This window comes from Daucus carota, chromosome 7 (assembly GCF_001625215.2).
Source record: "Daucus carota subsp. sativus chromosome 7, DH1 v3.0, whole genome shotgun sequence".
NCBI lineage: Eukaryota > Viridiplantae > Streptophyta > Magnoliopsida > Apiales > Apiaceae > Daucus > Daucus carota.
The window spans coordinates 37,039,360-37,056,878 of record NC_030387.2 but is presented as its reverse complement, the minus strand read 5'-3'; the positions used below and the strand labels follow the sequence as shown (position 1 = coordinate 37,056,878).

At 31.8% G+C, this 17,519-nt stretch overlaps 4 protein-coding genes across 4 annotated transcripts; 2 read left to right on the top strand and 2 right to left on the bottom strand.

The window, feature by feature from the left end:
• Positions 1–4,020, top strand: LOC108194106 (probable serine/threonine-protein kinase PBL7). The gene is made up of 6 exons (XM_017361004.2): positions 1–926; positions 1,055–1,312; positions 1,414–1,586; positions 1,706–1,785; positions 1,896–2,043; positions 3,446–4,020. The coding sequence occupies exons 1-6, from the start codon at positions 401–403 to the stop codon at positions 3,794–3,796; spliced, it is 1,536 nt and encodes a 511-aa protein (XP_017216493.1). The 5' UTR covers positions 1–400; the 3' UTR covers positions 3,797–4,020.
• A 481-nt stretch (positions 4,021–4,501) lies between these two features.
• Positions 4,502–5,024, bottom strand: LOC108195652 (polcalcin Bra n 2). The gene has a single exon (XM_017362633.2). It carries the CDS (start codon positions 4,880–4,882, stop codon positions 4,634–4,636), a length of 249 nt encoding a protein of 82 aa, XP_017218122.1. The 5' UTR covers positions 4,883–5,024; the 3' UTR covers positions 4,502–4,633.
• Positions 5,025–10,765: 5,741 nt separating this feature from the next.
• On the top strand, positions 10,766–11,194 carry LOC108195460 (probable calcium-binding protein CML23). Its single transcript, XM_017362422.2, has one exon. It carries the CDS (start codon positions 10,766–10,768, stop codon positions 11,192–11,194), a length of 429 nt encoding a protein of 142 aa, XP_017217911.1.
• A 2,601-nt stretch (positions 11,195–13,795) lies between these two features.
• LOC108193751 (protein C2-DOMAIN ABA-RELATED 4) lies at positions 13,796–16,029 on the bottom strand. The gene is made up of 4 exons (XM_064081822.1): positions 15,903–16,029; positions 15,711–15,872; positions 15,423–15,518; positions 13,796–14,349 (listed from the first exon to the last, which is right to left on the bottom strand). The coding sequence occupies exons 2-4, from the start codon at positions 15,819–15,821 to the stop codon at positions 14,059–14,061; spliced, it is 498 nt and encodes a 165-aa protein (XP_063937892.1). The 5' UTR covers positions 15,822–15,872; positions 15,903–16,029; the 3' UTR covers positions 13,796–14,058.
• Between the last annotated feature and the right edge of the window lie 1,490 nt (positions 16,030–17,519).

Genomic DNA, 17,519 nt, shown 5'->3' with positions numbered 1-17,519 from the left:
GACCATTCACACCAAAGAATCTCCCTCTCCCCTGTCACTCCCTCTCTCCCTCTCCACTCAGAGAGATACATATATATTTCATTTTGCATCTCTCTCTCCGTCTCTCTCCCTCCCTCCCTCTGCATCTTGGACCATCTCTCTCTCTCTCTCTCTCTCCCTCTCTCCCTCTCTCTCTCATGCACTCTTACCATCCACCATTACTAAATACACCTCTACATCATTAATCTATTCCAACTATACATAAAATATATGTAACTGCAATTTACTCCAAAGCCCTCTCCTTTCTCTATTAACAAATTCTCTCCTCAAGTCCAAGCAAAGTTCTCACCTTTTTCTTTATCTCCCTTTCTTGCATCTCTCTTTCTTCTGAATTTCTGTGCCCTCATAGAGATCTACTCAAATGGGGTTTACCCAATGCATCACTTGTGCCACCTCAGAAGACTCGCCGGCTTCAAATACTAAAGTGGCTACTAGTGATAATACTGAGAAAAAGCCCTCCAAGTATAATGAGCTAAAGAGCCTCAAATTCAAGACTTTGTTGCAAAAAATGGTTTGGGAATTTGGGCTTTCTTGTTTTCTTCCGGCTTCCAATAGACTAGAAGATGACAAGAATATCAAGAATTCTGAACACAACAAGGCTTGGTTGCTTGCTGAGACTGGCCCTGAATTGACAAATGCTGACCCTCATTCTTCATTCAGGTTCAGTTTTTGCTCACAGATTGATCTTGAATCAATGACTGCTAATAATTCTTGTTCTTCTACTGTTTTAATGGTGAATTTGGACAATGGTTTGATTGAATCTGGATCTCGAGAACTAAAATGGAGTAGGATTGAGTCATTAGAGAGGACTATATCTCCTGTGGTCCATACCCTTGTTAGATTCACTTATGATGAACTTCTACATGCTACTCACAGCTTTTCCAAAGGTATATGCTTACACTTTAAACATATATGTAGTTGAGTAATTTATGCAATAGCTTGTTTTGTCTTGGGAATTTATATGTGGTTTTGAAATTTTAATAAATTTTGTTATTGGTTGTTTTGAATTGAGTAGGTAGAGTTTTGGGTAGAGGTGCATTGAGCTATGTATTTAGAGGAAGAGTTGGATACCTGAGGACTACTGTCGCGGTTAAGCGACTAGATAAAGAAGATAAAGAGTCTTCAAAAGCATTTTGTAGGGAACTGATGATTGCTAGTTCTCTCCACAATCCATTGGTTGTTCCTCTGGTTGGGTTTTGTATTGATCCAGATGAGGGCTTGTTTTTGGTATACAAATTTGTGTCCGGTGGAAGCTTAGAAAGATATTTGCATGGTATAATTTTTAATTCCTCTTAGTTACTGTCTTGCTCTTGATAAAACCATATTCTATTTGATTGGACGTGTTTTATAGAATTTATGTGGACTATATTGCAGAAAAGAAGAAGGGTGTGAAGGGCGGTTGTTCACTTCCCTGGTCTGTTAGGTATAAAGTTGCAACAGGAATCGCAGCGGCAATTGGGTATTTACATAATGGGACTGAAAGGTGTGTAGTTCACAGAGACATTAAGCCCTCAAACATTCTTCTCTCTTCCAATAAAAATCCTAAGGTGAGAGATGAGCTTTATTTAATAACATTATTCAATTGTAGTTTTAAGTTGATTTTGTGGAAGCACAGATCGGATGATAATTAGAATGTTAAATCTCAATACTTTAAGTGATATTGCAGTTGTGTGACTTTGGATTAGCTACATGGACTCAAGCACCTTCAGTCCCTTTTCTTTGCAAAACTGTAAAAGGAACATTTGGGTATTGATCTCTACAACCTAAAACTCTGGAACTTGAATTAAGAATCCTATTGACATTTTTTAGTTGTTTCACTTTTCCCCATTTATGGAACCTTGATATCTCATATGCAGGTATTTGGCTCCTGAATATTTCCAACATGGAAAAATATCAGACAAAACTGATGTTTATGCCTTCGGTGTGGTTCTTCTGGAATTAGTAACTGGGAGGAAGCCAATTGAAACAAGAACAGAACCAGGGGAAGGAAACATGATTTCATGGGTAGGTCATAGTTTTACTTTTTGCTCTTTTCTCTGCTAATTTATTCCACTCATTATGCTAAAAGATCAGTGTATAGGGGTTCCTACACATAATTGGGCATCAGGACTAGGCCTGGCAATTTGACACGTAACACGCTAACACGAAACGAAACGACACGAAAAAAATGGATACGGGTTTTGATTTTCGATACACGAAACACGAAAGTACACGAACACGAAATTACACGATAGATTTCGTGTCGGATATGGGTTTTCATTTGGGGTACACGAAATACACGAAAGTACACGAAATATTTGTAGATTATATTTATTATATATATGTAATGATATATTAAATATATAATTGAATATAAAGTATATATTTATATGTATGTGTGGATATATATTGCAGATACATTAACAAATTTATAAAGAATTGTATACAAGTATAATATATATCATTCACATTTAATAAATTTATAAAGGAAAATATATATTAAATCCATTTTTTGATTAAAAAATATATTAATATTTTTATATATAATATACACGAAAAGTACACGAAATATACACGAAACGATTCGAAACGGATACGGGTTTCAAATTAGGTACACGAAATTAATAACGGGCGGATACGGGTTTCACCTTCGAGTACACGAAACACGAAAATACACGACACGAAAGTATACGAAATGAAACGATTGCCACCCCTAATCAGGACCAATCCACAATCTGCATGGCCCATAAGAAGTAAAGTCTGATATCTATCGTTCTTATAAGCATTTTGTATATAAGCACATGTTCTTAGGACGATTAGCATATTTTTTGAGATGACAAATTATGGTTTTCGAGTCACTTTCAGTAGAGATTACTAGGTAATTTTTTAATTTTTAATTTTTAAATTAGAATCAACATCTTTTTTTTTTCTTTGTTGCTAAATTACAAGTTGACATCTATGCATTCTTTCTCTTTTTACCTGTAGTTACTACTAATCATTGTAGTAGTAGTAACTACTAAACATAAGATAAACCTGAATTAGATTATCAGCAATTTTTTGCATGTGCTGTATATACTATATAGGACTGACACTTCATTTTGTCCAGTAGTAATATATAGGATCTTATGACGTTTCAAATCACACATCCAGTTCAATTATATCAACGAAAATTTTACTTCAATTGGGATACTACCGTATACTATACTGACAAAGACTGAGATACTATAGTTGTATTTTACTTAGCTGCCATGGATCATGTCTTAAGCTAAAGAGTCGGTTATATTTACGTTCTTCCTGTGCCATTACCAAAAATTCGTTCTGGCATAATCTTTTGCAAGGGAAGGGGGCTATGCCGTGTATAAATTTAAGAGGATATATATTATATGTGGAGGTGCTGTATGAAAATACATCTTTCTGTCTGTTGCAGGCAAAACAACTTTTGCAGCAAGGAGCAATTGAAGAATTGATTGATCCGAATATCAAGTTCACTCAGAAAAACTTGAAACAAATTACGCGGATGGTCCAAGCTGCGGCTGCTTGTATATCCAATGAAGAATCCCGGAGACCCAACATCACTGAAATTATTACAATATTGAAAGAAGTGCAAACCAATCCATCTAATAAGAAGAAATCTAGTTTTCCAGGTAATGGTTCTGTTACCGACTGTTACACTCCATTACAACAGTCAAGAAGCGATATGAAGGACCATTTAGCTCTGGCAATGCTAGGAGTTTCAGAAGTTGAAAATGACGATCACTTAGGTTATCTTTGGGACTGATAGATCACTAATCTCCTGACCATATTAATAGCAATTTGCGTGGAAAGTTATATTTTGTAAATCTTTTCAAAAATGTGTATAGGCCAGCTGGTAGCATGCTGAGGTTGAGCAATCATATGTACATACTGAATATTTGTGCTTTATAATAGAAGATTACTTTGTAGGGTGGAAATTCTAGAATCAATTATCCTTACTTTACCATGGCAATTTTTTTCTTTGACCAACCTTCAGCAATCTAGTTTGCATACTGAATTTTGAGCGTAAAAATTAAATGTAAGTTTTAGTTATGCACAATGAAAGTCGTACTCAGTGCCTAAAACTTCAGCTTGTGCACCGGAGAGGAATCTCTTTATCGTGAAAGTTATGTGATAGGTAAAATAAAATAGTTGTTGGTGACGTACATTTGTTCTTGTATATTTTAGTCATCATGGAAAGCAGCACAACTGCATGTCTGATTATGCTTTGTTCTTTTCTCAAAATCTCAGTTTCTTTGATTAAGATGCTTCAACCTCTATCCACTCATATTGAAATAGAAAGTGTTGATCTATCCTTTTCTTATCTATATACACAAGAAAAGAACTGATTCCAAAATAATGGCTAGGAGCCAGCAGCCCTGCAATATTGTATTATACACCATGCATATAGAGTCAAGGACATGATAAACCACGTGGTTTTAGAAACTTCCACACAGTGAGACACTGAGATATGGTTCTGAAACCATTTTATTGAAAATTTTATTATCAGAATCCAAATGTAATCTTTACTACAAATTTAGGAAACTATTTCATCGATACATATTGTGTGGATTCGATAGTAAAAAGAAGTAGAAAACAGAAGCTAGAAGACCTTGGCGACGTCTTTCATTAAGCCCTTGTTGGCCTTGGCAAACTCTGTGAACTCCTGGAATGAAATGTAGCCATCGCCATCAGTATCAATTTCAGACATCATTCTCTTAACTTCATCCACCGTGACGTTGCCAAGGTTTTGCAAGGCGTCTCCTAGCTCCGTCGATGATATCTGTCCGTCCCCATTGGCGTCAAACTTCTTGAAGATTCTCTCGTGCTCTGCTGCGTCTGGATCAGCCATTGCTGCCTGTAGTAAATCTTTGATGTCTTTATCTGTTTAAATGGGATTTTGTTTTTAAGAAAATTTCTAGATGGGATGCAGTGGCTTATAAAGACAAGTTGAGTTTGGAAGGGGATGGTCATCCTTGTGATGAGGGATAAAAGAAAATGGATCACCTAGAGAAAACAAAATTTACTCGCTGCTTCGTACTATTTTTAGAATACATGCTTAATTTTGCTTCCTTGACTGCAGGAGAGAGATTAAATGTGAGCCATTTACATCATAGTTTGTAACAGAAATGGTTTGTGAAAGTAGGTTGAATAATCAGACACGGTTTGTTTACCATGAGTTGCAACTTGCAAACTCACAGGCCATACACCAACAGAGCTATATGCACATGAAGGTAATACTCAGTCAGCCCCAAGGTTACGGGACTGGACTCTAGTTGAAATCAGTTCAAGACGAACAAATCCCGAGGCACATCAATTATGAAAAAATAATACGGAGTATTTTGAAAAGTTTTAGGATTATTAAAGATGTATTTAATTGAAATTAAAAAAAATCGTTTTTAAAATCCAGTTGTATTCAACTTGTATTTCAAAATTTTTAATAAAATCGTAAGGTATTCGATTATAATCGGAGCTATTTAGTTAAGATTTTACATTATGTTTAAAAATCTAATATTATTCAATTAAGATCGTTTAAAATCTATTATAATCTGATAATATTCAAGTGTTAGTAGATTTTTTGAACTTCATAAAATGATAAATTTTGTGAATTTGTTCGGTGTATTTTATGTTTATTGAAATCCTACCGTAATTAATGGGATTTTAAAGTATTGTCCATAAATTCTAATGACTCTATATAAACTCTGTGACACTTTAAAATCAAAATCAGATATAAAAAAAACAATATTCAAGATCCATGGAAACAAGCAGAAAATATATAAATATATTTAAGATTTCCTGACAAGATAAATATATATAAGCTACAAAACGTAGAAATAATTTTTTTTTGGGTAACAAGTTTTATTCTTTTAAAGTGGTAAAAATTAGAGTTAAGTTCTATGGAGTACATAAAAACATTGGAGTATTGGAGTACAAATCATAATTTTTTTGTTTAATTATAAATAATTACTCTTATTATCCAAATTTATATATAATTTATCATTTATATGTAATATTAAATATAATAGTCAATTAATCATTAATATCTTTCAACTTTAACAAGCATTAAGATTATTGTTCTGCTTTTAAGTTATACTAGTGAATAAAGCCGCGCTTCGCGGCGACATTATTAATTTTCTTATAAATTTTAATACGAATTATTATTATAATTACATAAAAATTATTTCGAGTCATCTTCACGTTAAACATATCACTAAATAAAAAATATTATAATTAATATAAAAATTTGTTTAAGTGGCCTCTTGTCAAACACAATACTAATAAAAAAAATTGTTTGAACCGTCCTTCCAGACAATATTAATCAGTAATTATGATAAAATTAAATATAATAATATAGATAAAAATTAGTTTGAGCTGCTCTCTTGTCAAACACAATACTAATAAAAAAATATTATAATATAAATATTAGTTTGAGTCGTTGTACCATCAACACACAATACTAATAAAAAATTAATATAATTATGATAAAATTAAAAATTACAATTGGATGAATTTTTTTTTAAGCCATGGTCTCATTTTAATAAAAAATACTGTATATTATAACTTAGATAAAAAAAAAATTATTTTAGCCGTTTTTCCGTCAAACATAATACTAATAGAAAATTTAATATTATTCAGATAAAAATTAATTTGGGCTGCCCTCCCCTTAACACAATACTAATCAAGAATCATATACATTATGATAAAATTATAATTATAATTGGACAAATATATTCAATTCCATAGATTATAGCTATTATATTTTTCTTAAGATTCCTATTTCTTAACTGTTTAGTATCATCTCACTTTTCTTTTTAAGATTTGTAGTTCTTAACTACTTGGAATTTAATAGATTCTAGCTATTGTATTTTTTTAAAACTCCTATTTCTTAACAATTTAGAATTATCTCTCTTTTTTCTTTTAAGATCTTTTAAGATTTTTATTTCTTAACTACTTAGAACTTCATAGATTTTCGCTATTAAATTCCCGTTAAGATCCCTATTTCTCAACTACTTAGAATTATATCTTTTATAATTGTTATTTCTTAATTATTTTACTTATTTTCTCTCAAAAAAATAGAAAAATTAAAACTACACCAAGATATCAAATGAGATAAGAAATAAAAATTCGAACTTTATCATAAATCTCAAATCCCACGTCAAAGATTCGATCTTTATCGGAAAACTGTGTCATCACAGTCCAGAATTATATGAATGGCATGGCAAATATCAAGATTTTATGATAAATAGGGTTTTAGTTAACCTTTTTTTTTTTTTTTTGACGGATGGGTTTTAGTTAACCTGATAAATGCAATTACATAAACAAAGAACTAATAATTTAAACGGGGTTTTAAGAATTAAGATCTTGCTTGCAAATGTGTGAGTTAAATAAAATAAGAACAATCTCCCAGTCCTGTCAAAAAAAAAAAAGAACAATCTCCCAGCCTGATTAAACTCCTTTTTCAATTCACATACAGTATATATAGCTGCTCCAGTCAATGAAATAATTTTATTTTTATCATACAGATTTATGAAATGCAGGATGCAGATACTCTGGATCGTGTATTAATTAATTTATTTTTTAATCATGATAGATATTTATGTTGGTGATCCGTATGATAAATGTTACTTCCGTAAAAATTTTAGTTATACTCTAAATCTTCAATAGTTAAAGAATTGTATTACCGAATTCGATAAAAAAAAAAAGAATTATATTACCTTCAGAATTAATTCTTGAACCTGATTTTTGAAAAGAATTGCGCGCTTCGCGGCGGCGTTACGAATTTTTTTTATAAATTTTGATACGAATTAATATTATAATTGCATAAAAGTTATTTTGAGTCATGTTCCCGTTAAACATATCATTAATAAAAAAATATTATAATTAATATAAAAATTTGTTTAAGTGGCCTCTCGTCAAACACAATACTAATAAAAAAAATTGTTTGAACCGCACTCCCATCAAAGATAATATTAATCAATAATTATTATAATGATGATAAAATTAAATATATTAATATAGATAAAAATTAGTTTGAACCACTCTCTTGTCAAACACAGTAATAATAACAAAAAATTATAATATAGATATTAGTTTCACACTACTAATAAAAAATTATTATAATTATGATGAAGTTAAAGATTATATTTGGATGAAAATTATTTTAAGCCGTGGTCCCGTTTTAACAAAAAAATCATATTATAACTTCGATATTGGCCACTTTCCCGTCCAACATAATACTAATAGAAAATTTATTATTATTTAGATAAAAATTAGTTTGGGCCGCCTCCCGTGCCCGTCAAACACAATACTAATTAAGAATCATTTACATTATCATAAAATCAATATATGATTCCTATTTTATATATCCTATTTTATTTGTTAATTATTTTCATTTTATGATTCCTATTTATTAGTTAAATATTATTATTCTTTTATGGTTCTAATTTTTTTGCTATTAGTTTTTTTAATGATTAGTATCTTTACAATCTTTTATTTTCTATTCGAAATAAAAATTGTACGTATTACCTTACAAATCTTAAATATAAATTGTATTTTATCTATGATTGTTAGTTTAAATAAATATAATCCTATTTCTTTTAGGATTACTAAATAAGAAAAGAATTGTATTATCTTTAGAATCCAAAACGAAAAAAATTGTATTAACTTTTGGAATCCTTGAACTTGATTTTACAAATTATAATTATATTTTTTATCCGAAATTTAAGAAAATTATGAGAAAAGAATTTTATTATTTTTAGAATCCAATAAAAAAAGAATTGTATTACCTTTAAGATCCTTGAACTTAATTTTTTGAATTATAATTTTATTTTCTATTCAAAATTCAAGAAAATTATAAGACTGAATCGAACTGTTATCGAGATTGATTGTAAGTTCATGCATACTATTTGATTGAGGCTGCGAAGATCTCAAAAATGTTTTCATGATTGAGATGCTATCTTCTTCATCATTATGGAACGACGTTAGTTTAGCGCTACAACTTTTGAAAATAAGAATTGTATTTTTTAACCTGATTTTTATGTTATAATTTTATTTTCAATTTGAAATTTAATTAAGAAAATTATAAGACTAAATTCAATAATTCTAGACACGCCGAGTTAATACATTTTGTGGTTCGAACATATCGTGTCATCTAATTTATTATTTGTGTCTACTATTTAAATTTTATGATTCGAACATATCGTGTTATCTAATTTATTATTTGTGTCTACTATTTAGACTTTTAAACACAGTTGTAATTACGGACCTAGTATTAGATTATTCTTCTATATATCTTATCGAAAATAAAATTTTATAATATAAAATTCAACTACATATTCTATATATCTTATTGAAAATAAGAACTGTACATATTATCTTACAAATCTTAAATATAAATTGCATTTTATTTATTATTGTTCGTTTGAATAAATATAATCCTATTCCTTTTAGAATTACTAAATAAGAAAAGAATTATAATATCTTTAGAATTCAATAGGAAATACCAAATAAGAAAAGAATTGTATCATTTTTAGAATTCAATACGAAATACAAAATAAGAAAAGAATTGTATCATCTTTAGAATTCAATATGAAAAGAATTGTATTACTTTTAGAATTCTTGAACATGATTTTTTGAATTATAATTATAGTTTATATCCGAAATTTAAGAAAAATTAGAAGACTGAATCGAGCAAATTCGAACATATCGTGTTATCTAATTTATTATTTGTGTCTACTATTTAGACTTTTAAACAGAGTTGTAATTACGGACTTAGTATTAGATTATTCTTCTATATATCTTATCGAAAATAAAATTTTATAATATAAAATTCAACTACATATTCTATATATCTTATTGAAAATAAGAATTGTACATATTATCTTACAAATCTTAAATATAAATTGTATTTTATTTATTATTGTTCGTTTGAATAAATATAATCCTATTCCTTTTAGAATTACTAAATAAGAAAAGAATTGTAATATCTTTAGAATTCAATAAGAAATATTAAATAAGAAAAGAATTGTATCATCTTTAGAATTCAATACGAAATACAAAATAAGAAAAAAATTGTGTAATTCAATATGAAAAGAATTGTATTACTTTTAGAATTCTTGAACATTATTTTTTGAATTATAATTATAGTTTATATCCGAAATTTAAGAAAAATTAGAAGACTGAATCGAGCAATTCTAGAGACGCCCCGCATCCTCCTTTATATATATATATTGATTGCAGAACATAATGTCCTACGATTCATAAAGGTAATTGTTATATTTTTTGATTACCATGTTTATGTTGTAGAACATAATCCGCAAGTTATGGGATGTTTACAAATATTGTAAAACAAAAAAAATTAAGATTCAAATGACTAGATTATATTTTATAAATGTACTCCAATACTCCAATTGTTTTTGTACTCCATAGAACTTGACTCGTAAAAATTATATGTCGTTGCCGATTTACAAATTGTGTATTAACAACTTGGGCCTGTGATCAGTCCAAAATATTCGGGCCACAGCCATATGGGCTGCTCGTTACCCAGCAACTTCGACACAACTGCAAAGTCCTCGCTGCTCATACCATAACTGAATCCGTGAAACGCGGCCACGGAAAATCCAAATTACACACATTCTAAAATCCCACCCCTCAGTCCCTATATATTCTCTCCCTTCATCCCCAAACGCTCGCTTTTTCAAATCAAGTCTCTCTATCTCTCTGTCTCTCTCTTTCAATGGAAGACATTAAGAAGGTTTTCAACAACTTCGACGCCAACGGCGACGGAAAAATCGACGCGTCGGAACTTCAGTCCGTTCTCCTCTCTCTCGGCACCGACGCCACTCCCAAGGACATCGCCGGCATAATGTCCGAAATCGACGCCGACGGCGACGGTTCTATCGACTTCAACGAGTTCGCGACCTTTCATCTCGCGAGTTCCGACGACGTCCGCGCCGTCGACAAGGAGTTGCGCGACGCTTTCGACGTGTACGACCGCGACAAAAACGGAGTGATCACCGCCAGTGAACTGCACTTCACGTTGAAGAGTTTAGGACAGAAGTGCACGTTGAGAGATTGCGAGAAGATGATTAGCGCTGTTGATGACGACGGTGACGGCGGCGTTAACTTCGATGAGTTTAAGAAGATGATGCATAACAAGCCTTGATTAGGTTTGTATTTTCTGTTTAATTGAGTTTAATTTTTACGGAAGATCGAATAGGCTTAGAATCAAAATTGTTTCAACTTGTATATGATGCACAACGAGTATTGTTTACGTTATCGGTTTTGATTAGCCCCGAGTTTTAGGAATTGGATTCTTCGTTATGTAGTGGAAGCATCAAAAGTAACCGCCTGCAATGTCATTTATAATTGACTACGATATTAATGGAATTTATTGCTGCTACTATATACATCGTCGTTGATGATGTGTTTTCACGTAACGATTTTGAAACAAATTGTTCATTTCACTGCGTGACATCCAGTGACGGATACAAGATTTTATATATGGTGTGTCACAAATTCGATACTTGTAAAATCTTATTGCATATCGTAGAATTGAAAATGCGACTTGTTGAGTGTGGGATAGATATGTTTGATTTGTTCTGATCTCGGTTTTATTGAATATAAGATTATGAAAAATAAGCTAAGGGGAGATATTTGATAAAGGTGCTGCATGTGCAGATGGTGAAGAGCATTGGTTATTTGGTTCACGCTTGTTTTGTGAATTATCAGAGTAATCTCGTGATAGACCTGCAAAGGTAGAGTGCAGGCTTAGTTTTACTGGCTGGTATATTTATTCTTTGCGTTTGATTTTGAGAAACAAAAAACGCGTTTTCACTTTTTTATCAGTGTTTAATTGTTTATCCGGTTTTAGAAATACTCTGCCAAATTAGTTCAGGAATCTTTATTTTATAGTAGTTAATAAGTTCGGTCACTGTCAAAATCTCATATTCACATGTTATGCCAAGATTAATAATTTTATTAGATAAAATGAAAACCTTATTTATGGACAACAAACAGATAACTTTGCCACGAAGCTACTCTCAAATATATTACTTGATTGGTAAATTATTTATTTTATATTTTGAATATAATTTTCGTATCCCTCATTCCCAAATGGTTCTTCATTCCCCTGCTCCACCACTGCAAGTATGCAGAATGCGGAGAAGCAACAGGTGTTTAAATCTTTAATAAGAAAACATATTTAATCATAATTTTATTTATCACTTGACACATTTATCATGTCCATTTGCCTCCATTCATATTTTCGTTACCCCTTCCATATTTCGGCTATCGATTTTTTATCAGAGACTAAGAATGGAGAATCTGATTCTCAAATGTCCTTTTTGTAACCATTGTATTTCTGCGGTTTGAAATGACTTGCTCTTGGCGACGCTTGGTCAAAGATGCGAAAGTTTCTAGTACTGCATTTTTGTAAACAGCATGGGGACTCGATGTGAAGAGGCAAAAACAGACGATAGCTTGTCAAGTAGGAGATTTATGACCAGTCAAGGGGGTTTACGTAATTTGAGGAGTTATTTAGGCGAGGAGTTTACAAATATACCAGATGAAAGCTTCTTTCTCCCGGCTTCTGCTTGATTTCAATTTTCAACGATAGAGAAAAATGCCTCTAAAGTTTCTGCGGGTATTCTTTCGGTGGCAGCCTGGGCTACGAGCTGAGTGCTGTTCCCTTTGCTCTTTGTCTATGTTTAATTGTCACTTGAAAAAGAATTGTGCTTCTAGTTATCCAAAACATTTTTTGCAGATCTTTTAAAACTAACTCCGCACTGCTGCTTTTGATATAATCATGCTCGGCAGGTTAATCAGAGAAATTGAGAATTTTAGCAGATTCAAGAGCTAAAAGTTGCATCCTGACAAAAAAAAAAGAGCTAAAAGTTGCATCAAGTTAAAAGCAAATGGTGTGCCTAGTATTGCAGATGTTGTGTTATTCGGATCAGTATTTTCAAACATAGAATACTTCGATGTTATTATTCGAATTCAGGATGATTTCAAGTTAGAGCAAATATATTTATATTGTCTTCGGTATTAAAAATAAAGATTTACAATATGGCAGTTCAAGACTGCCAGATGTACAGAGAGACAGATGAGTTTAAGATTTGTGATACTTTTTTATTTCATCTCTAATTTATAGACCAAATCATAAAGTCAATTTTGGATATTTGTCAACGAAAATAAAATAGGAAGAAAGTAAACAGATATACCAAAGATTCTTCCTAAACATGTTGCAAAGTTGAGCACCACACTGACCTTGTAATTAGTCGCCTGCATTACGGGGAAAACTTGCTAGTTACAGCCTTACAGGTTGGTGTGGATGCACATATTCTCACTAAAGCTTCTTTTTTATTCCTAACATCAGGCACATCAAGAAGATCCTTATGAACCACCAAAAATATACCATACAAGAGCCTCAAACAGGAGTCTGGGTACAATTGATGAATTTGATGGGGGAGATTAATGAAAGATGGAAAACAAGCTTGTGTGGGAAAACCAAGTTCCGAAAGAATAGGTAGAATCCTAAACGTTCTGGAATGGTGATCCCAGTAAAGTTGCTGGTGAAGAGTCGAGCTATGCTAATAGTATTTCTTGCAGAAAGACGTATACATTTCAACCTGACACATATTTTAATTTCTAGAGGATTCCGACTAGAATTAGAGATGAACTTCACAGAGCTGACAAACACGCTGCAGGTTGTCATTAACACTGATACTCTACATAAAGTATGGCAAGGGAAGCTGAAAACACCTCAGGTTCAAATGTTTTCATTATATAACATAACTATAAAATGCAGATTGCACAGACAGATATTGCTCTCTGATGTTTCTAATAATAGCAAAATCACTTCATAAAAAGGACGCAAGGTCATAACTAGAAAATCTGGTCAACCCTACCTAATATTCACCATTATGGCATTACAGATGATTTACATCGTCATCGACTACTATGGATTGCATAAAACACTCCAAACACACTATTTAGATCATGTGGCGCCATGTGCATTAAGGAAGTGACTTACTGACCGTTTAAACCAGGAATGTCTATCCACTCTAGTTGAAGTTCAACTTCACCACATTCGACGTTTCGTAGTCTAAGAAACAAGTTTTGGACAAGCTTGCCATTTGTCCAGACGATGTTGCTCTCTTCAGACAAGCAATTTTCCCTGCTTGGTTTTACTCTGGTGATTATAGTTCCTTCAGGAGGCCCTTCTAATTGCATTCGTACAAAGTCCACAAAAGTTTTGATCTCGAATTCTGCATCTCCCATTTTGTCATCAAGGGAGAATGTATCCTTGTCATACACTACCTTCAATTATGCGAGATAATGGTGTTAGAAACGACTAAGAGTACACTATTACCAGAACCAACTCTGCGTTAACCCAGCATATATTCACATATAAATCAGTACTTATATCATACAGGTATTCTATCAGATTTATAACAATGAATACCAATGACTTGAAAGTATCATAAAGAAGACGAATTCAATTTAACACCAATTCAGCTGCAACAAATGGATTTTCTTGCAACACCTCATTGCATAGATATCACTTAACTTCATTAAACAATTTCTTTGACCTTCAGCTGAACTCTCGTATATGAACTTAAGATTAAGTCGCCAAGCATAAAAAATGTAGCAATAGTTCATAATTTTTCAAATCGTAAATTAAATAATTTAACGTGGGCATTGTATCAAAGTGAAGTCCTTAAATTTAGACTATTAAACCCGACATTTTTGGTAACTTAACAGTGTAACAGAGTGGAAGGCTTTAGTTCCACGCTCAAGTATATGAAGCAGGGAAACCCAACATTTTTAACCATTTGGAAAAAAGGATCTGTATATTTGATCCAGAAATTGGATCCTACCAACATATTATTCAAACCGAAAATACGGGCTTTCATTTTCTGGTGAGGGGAAGTTTAAGTGATATAAGATCCAATTACGTATTGCTCCTTAAACCGCAGGGTCAAGTTTGTTCCAAGGATCATAATATCCAGATCATCACCTTGTTTACACTTAATTTAAGGACTATTATTATCCCATAAAATAGATTTCAGTCATTGATTTATTTCATATAATGGAGATCATTAGAGAAATTGTTATAATCTCATAGAAATTAACCAAAAAGATGCCTGAAAACTAGTTCACAGATTATAATATTTTAATTTTAAGTTATTAAGGTGATAGCCGGGAGGCGGAATTATAATCCCTCAAAACAAACATGCTGCGAAAAAAATCATAACATCAAAACTTAAGCACCTACAACCTCTTCAAGTCTTCATAACAATAACAGAGGGGTACAATAATGAAGAATGGTATTCACAGAAATCACAGTACACTACTACTAATTAAGAAAATGTAGAGCTTGAAAGGCTTACTAGCTTGACAGGGAGATTAGTATCTGTAATAGAAAGTGTCAACTCTTCATTCCACTCAGGATTAAGATTATTCTTCACCACACGAGTCTTCAACTTCTGCAAGTACGAAAATGAAAAGGCCCACCATCAATAAACAAATTACATGGCCTAAAATTGCTACATCATCAATAAAATCAAGAATCTTGGCAGCCCATGTAAGGATTTGAAGCAAAAACAACTCAAAATCCAGTCTTTAGAACAGATTAAAGAACCCAAGAGAAATAACATGAAATGGAGTGGTTTAATTACCTGTTTTCCCAATCTGAGAATGACATAGGGATCACTGCTCCTGGTGTCTCTGATGGCTAAGTTTACACCCCTCTTCACGCGAACTCTGAGAAGGCCCAACAAATGCTCCATTCTGTATGCTTATAAGAAGACAAGAGAGAGAGAGAGAGAGAGAGAGAGAGAGAGAGAGAGAGAGAGAGAGAGAGAGAGAGATTTCAAGGAAGCAGGGAAGGGGGAGGGGAGAGAGATGATTCTGATTTCTGAAGTTTAAGCTCGAGGACAATGCAGAGGTGGTGTTTTTATATACTTCGACTGAATGTAATCATGCCTGTTTTCACGCGTCTATATACTTTTTTCAAAATATGGGCCTGCTTTTGCTGTGATTTGTCTGTTATCACCAAAGAATACAAATGTAACCGGAGTATCCAGATTTTAGAAGGGGGTTGTTTTGGAGTAGTACGAAGATTTTTGAGATCTCTTAGAAAATGTTTTATTTCAACGTATATATTAACGACATCACGGAACTTTAAATTGGTGAACATGAATATAAGATCGACTTTTCCAAATCCAAAATAGTGCCAAAAATATAGAATACACGGGGCTTGTTTGGTTGAGAGAAGCAGAAGCTGACCCGTTTGTGTAAAAAAGTAAAAGCATTTTTAAGAAACTGAGCACATCTCCTGCTCTTTTCTAAACACTTTATTAACTTATTTTTTTTTTTTTTTTACTCCACTTCTTTACAATAAGTAAGAATTCACTTCTTTTAAACTACTCCAAACAGTCCCATAATTTTCAAATGCGTGCGAGGAGAAACGATAATGATTTCTTGAGGAGAAACGATTCTTGATTTAAAAATAATTAATGACACAATGAACCCATTGTTCTAACTTGCGACTTTTAATAGTGGAGTTTTAAAATAATTTTGTTCAAATTTATGAGATTATCTTATTTATGTTAGAATTTTATTTTAAATAAAAATAATAGAGAAAATACTATTTTTCTATTAAACATTGAGAGGAATACGCACGTAGTGAACTGTTCAATATTACTCCCTTGCCATTTATGCATTTGTGCTTTGCTTTCTTCTATGTTTCTCTTGACTTTGTATGTTTTAAATTTTTTAAAAAATAATATAAATTTTTTAATATAAACTGATAGGATAAACTGATTTTGTCCATCTTAGTCAGTCTACTAATAACATATAATTGAATTTTATTATTTTATCCATTTTTCATTCCTTCACAATATTTATATATTTAATTTCCAATTCCAATATATATAATTCCTAATCTTCATACCCAATTATAATATAATAAAAAGCTTATTGCACTTTGTCACCCCAGACTTTGCCTCATTAGCAAATCAGAGTTCACACTTTGAAACGTGGTTGTTTGTAACTCTAAGTTTCAACTAGTTTTCAGTTTATAACCCTGGCCTACACATCCGTTAAAAATAGCAGTTAACTTTAACTGTTTGAGAAGTAACATTGTGTGCATTAGTTTCTAGCAGTTATTTTACCCCCACGACCCCTCAAATGTTATGTATTATATTTTAAAATTATTTCTGAACACATGCAGCAATGCAAAAAAATTAAAATAGATTTTAAAATATGTACTTAATTAAAATATAAGTTACATCGTTTATGTAAAAAAAAAATCAAATTCTAAATCTAAATATATATTTTAAAATTTTCTTTAAATTTTTTTACTTCATTTGGTGTGTTCAGAAATAATTTTATAAAATAATACATAGACTTTAAGGTAGGCCTGAGCATAATTATCCGAAACCGATCCAAACCGTCCAAAATGAATATTTCGGTTTTTTAACAGT

Bases quoted from the DNA above. Each gene is read 5' to 3' on its own strand.
- LOC108193751 (XM_064081822.1), bottom strand. From the start codon at position 15,821: ATGGAGCATTTGTTGGGCCTTCTCAGAGTTCGCGTGAAGAGGGGTGTA. The intron at 15,519-15,710 runs GTAATTAAACCA...TCGTACTTGCAG, and splicing joins TTCTCAGATTGGGAAAACAG to AAGTTGAAGACTCGTGTGGT. The intron at 14,350-15,422 runs GTAAGCCTTTCA...GCATAATTGAAG, and splicing joins CTAATCTCCCTGTCAAGCTA to GTAGTGTATGACAAGGATAC.
- LOC108195652 (XM_017362633.2), bottom strand. From the start codon at position 4,882: ATGGCTGATCCAGACGCAGCAGAGCACGAGAGAATCTTCAAGAAGTTT.
- LOC108195460 (XM_017362422.2), top strand. From the start codon at position 10,766: ATGGAAGACATTAAGAAGGTTTTCAACAACTTCGACGCCAACGGCGAC.
- LOC108194106 (XM_017361004.2), top strand. From the start codon at position 401: ATGGGGTTTACCCAATGCATCACTTGTGCCACCTCAGAAGACTCGCCG. The intron at 927-1,054 runs GTATATGCTTAC...TGAATTGAGTAG, and splicing joins TACTCACAGCTTTTCCAAAG to GTAGAGTTTTGGGTAGAGGT. The intron at 1,313-1,413 runs GTATAATTTTTA...ACTATATTGCAG, and splicing joins CTTAGAAAGATATTTGCATG to AAAAGAAGAAGGGTGTGAAG.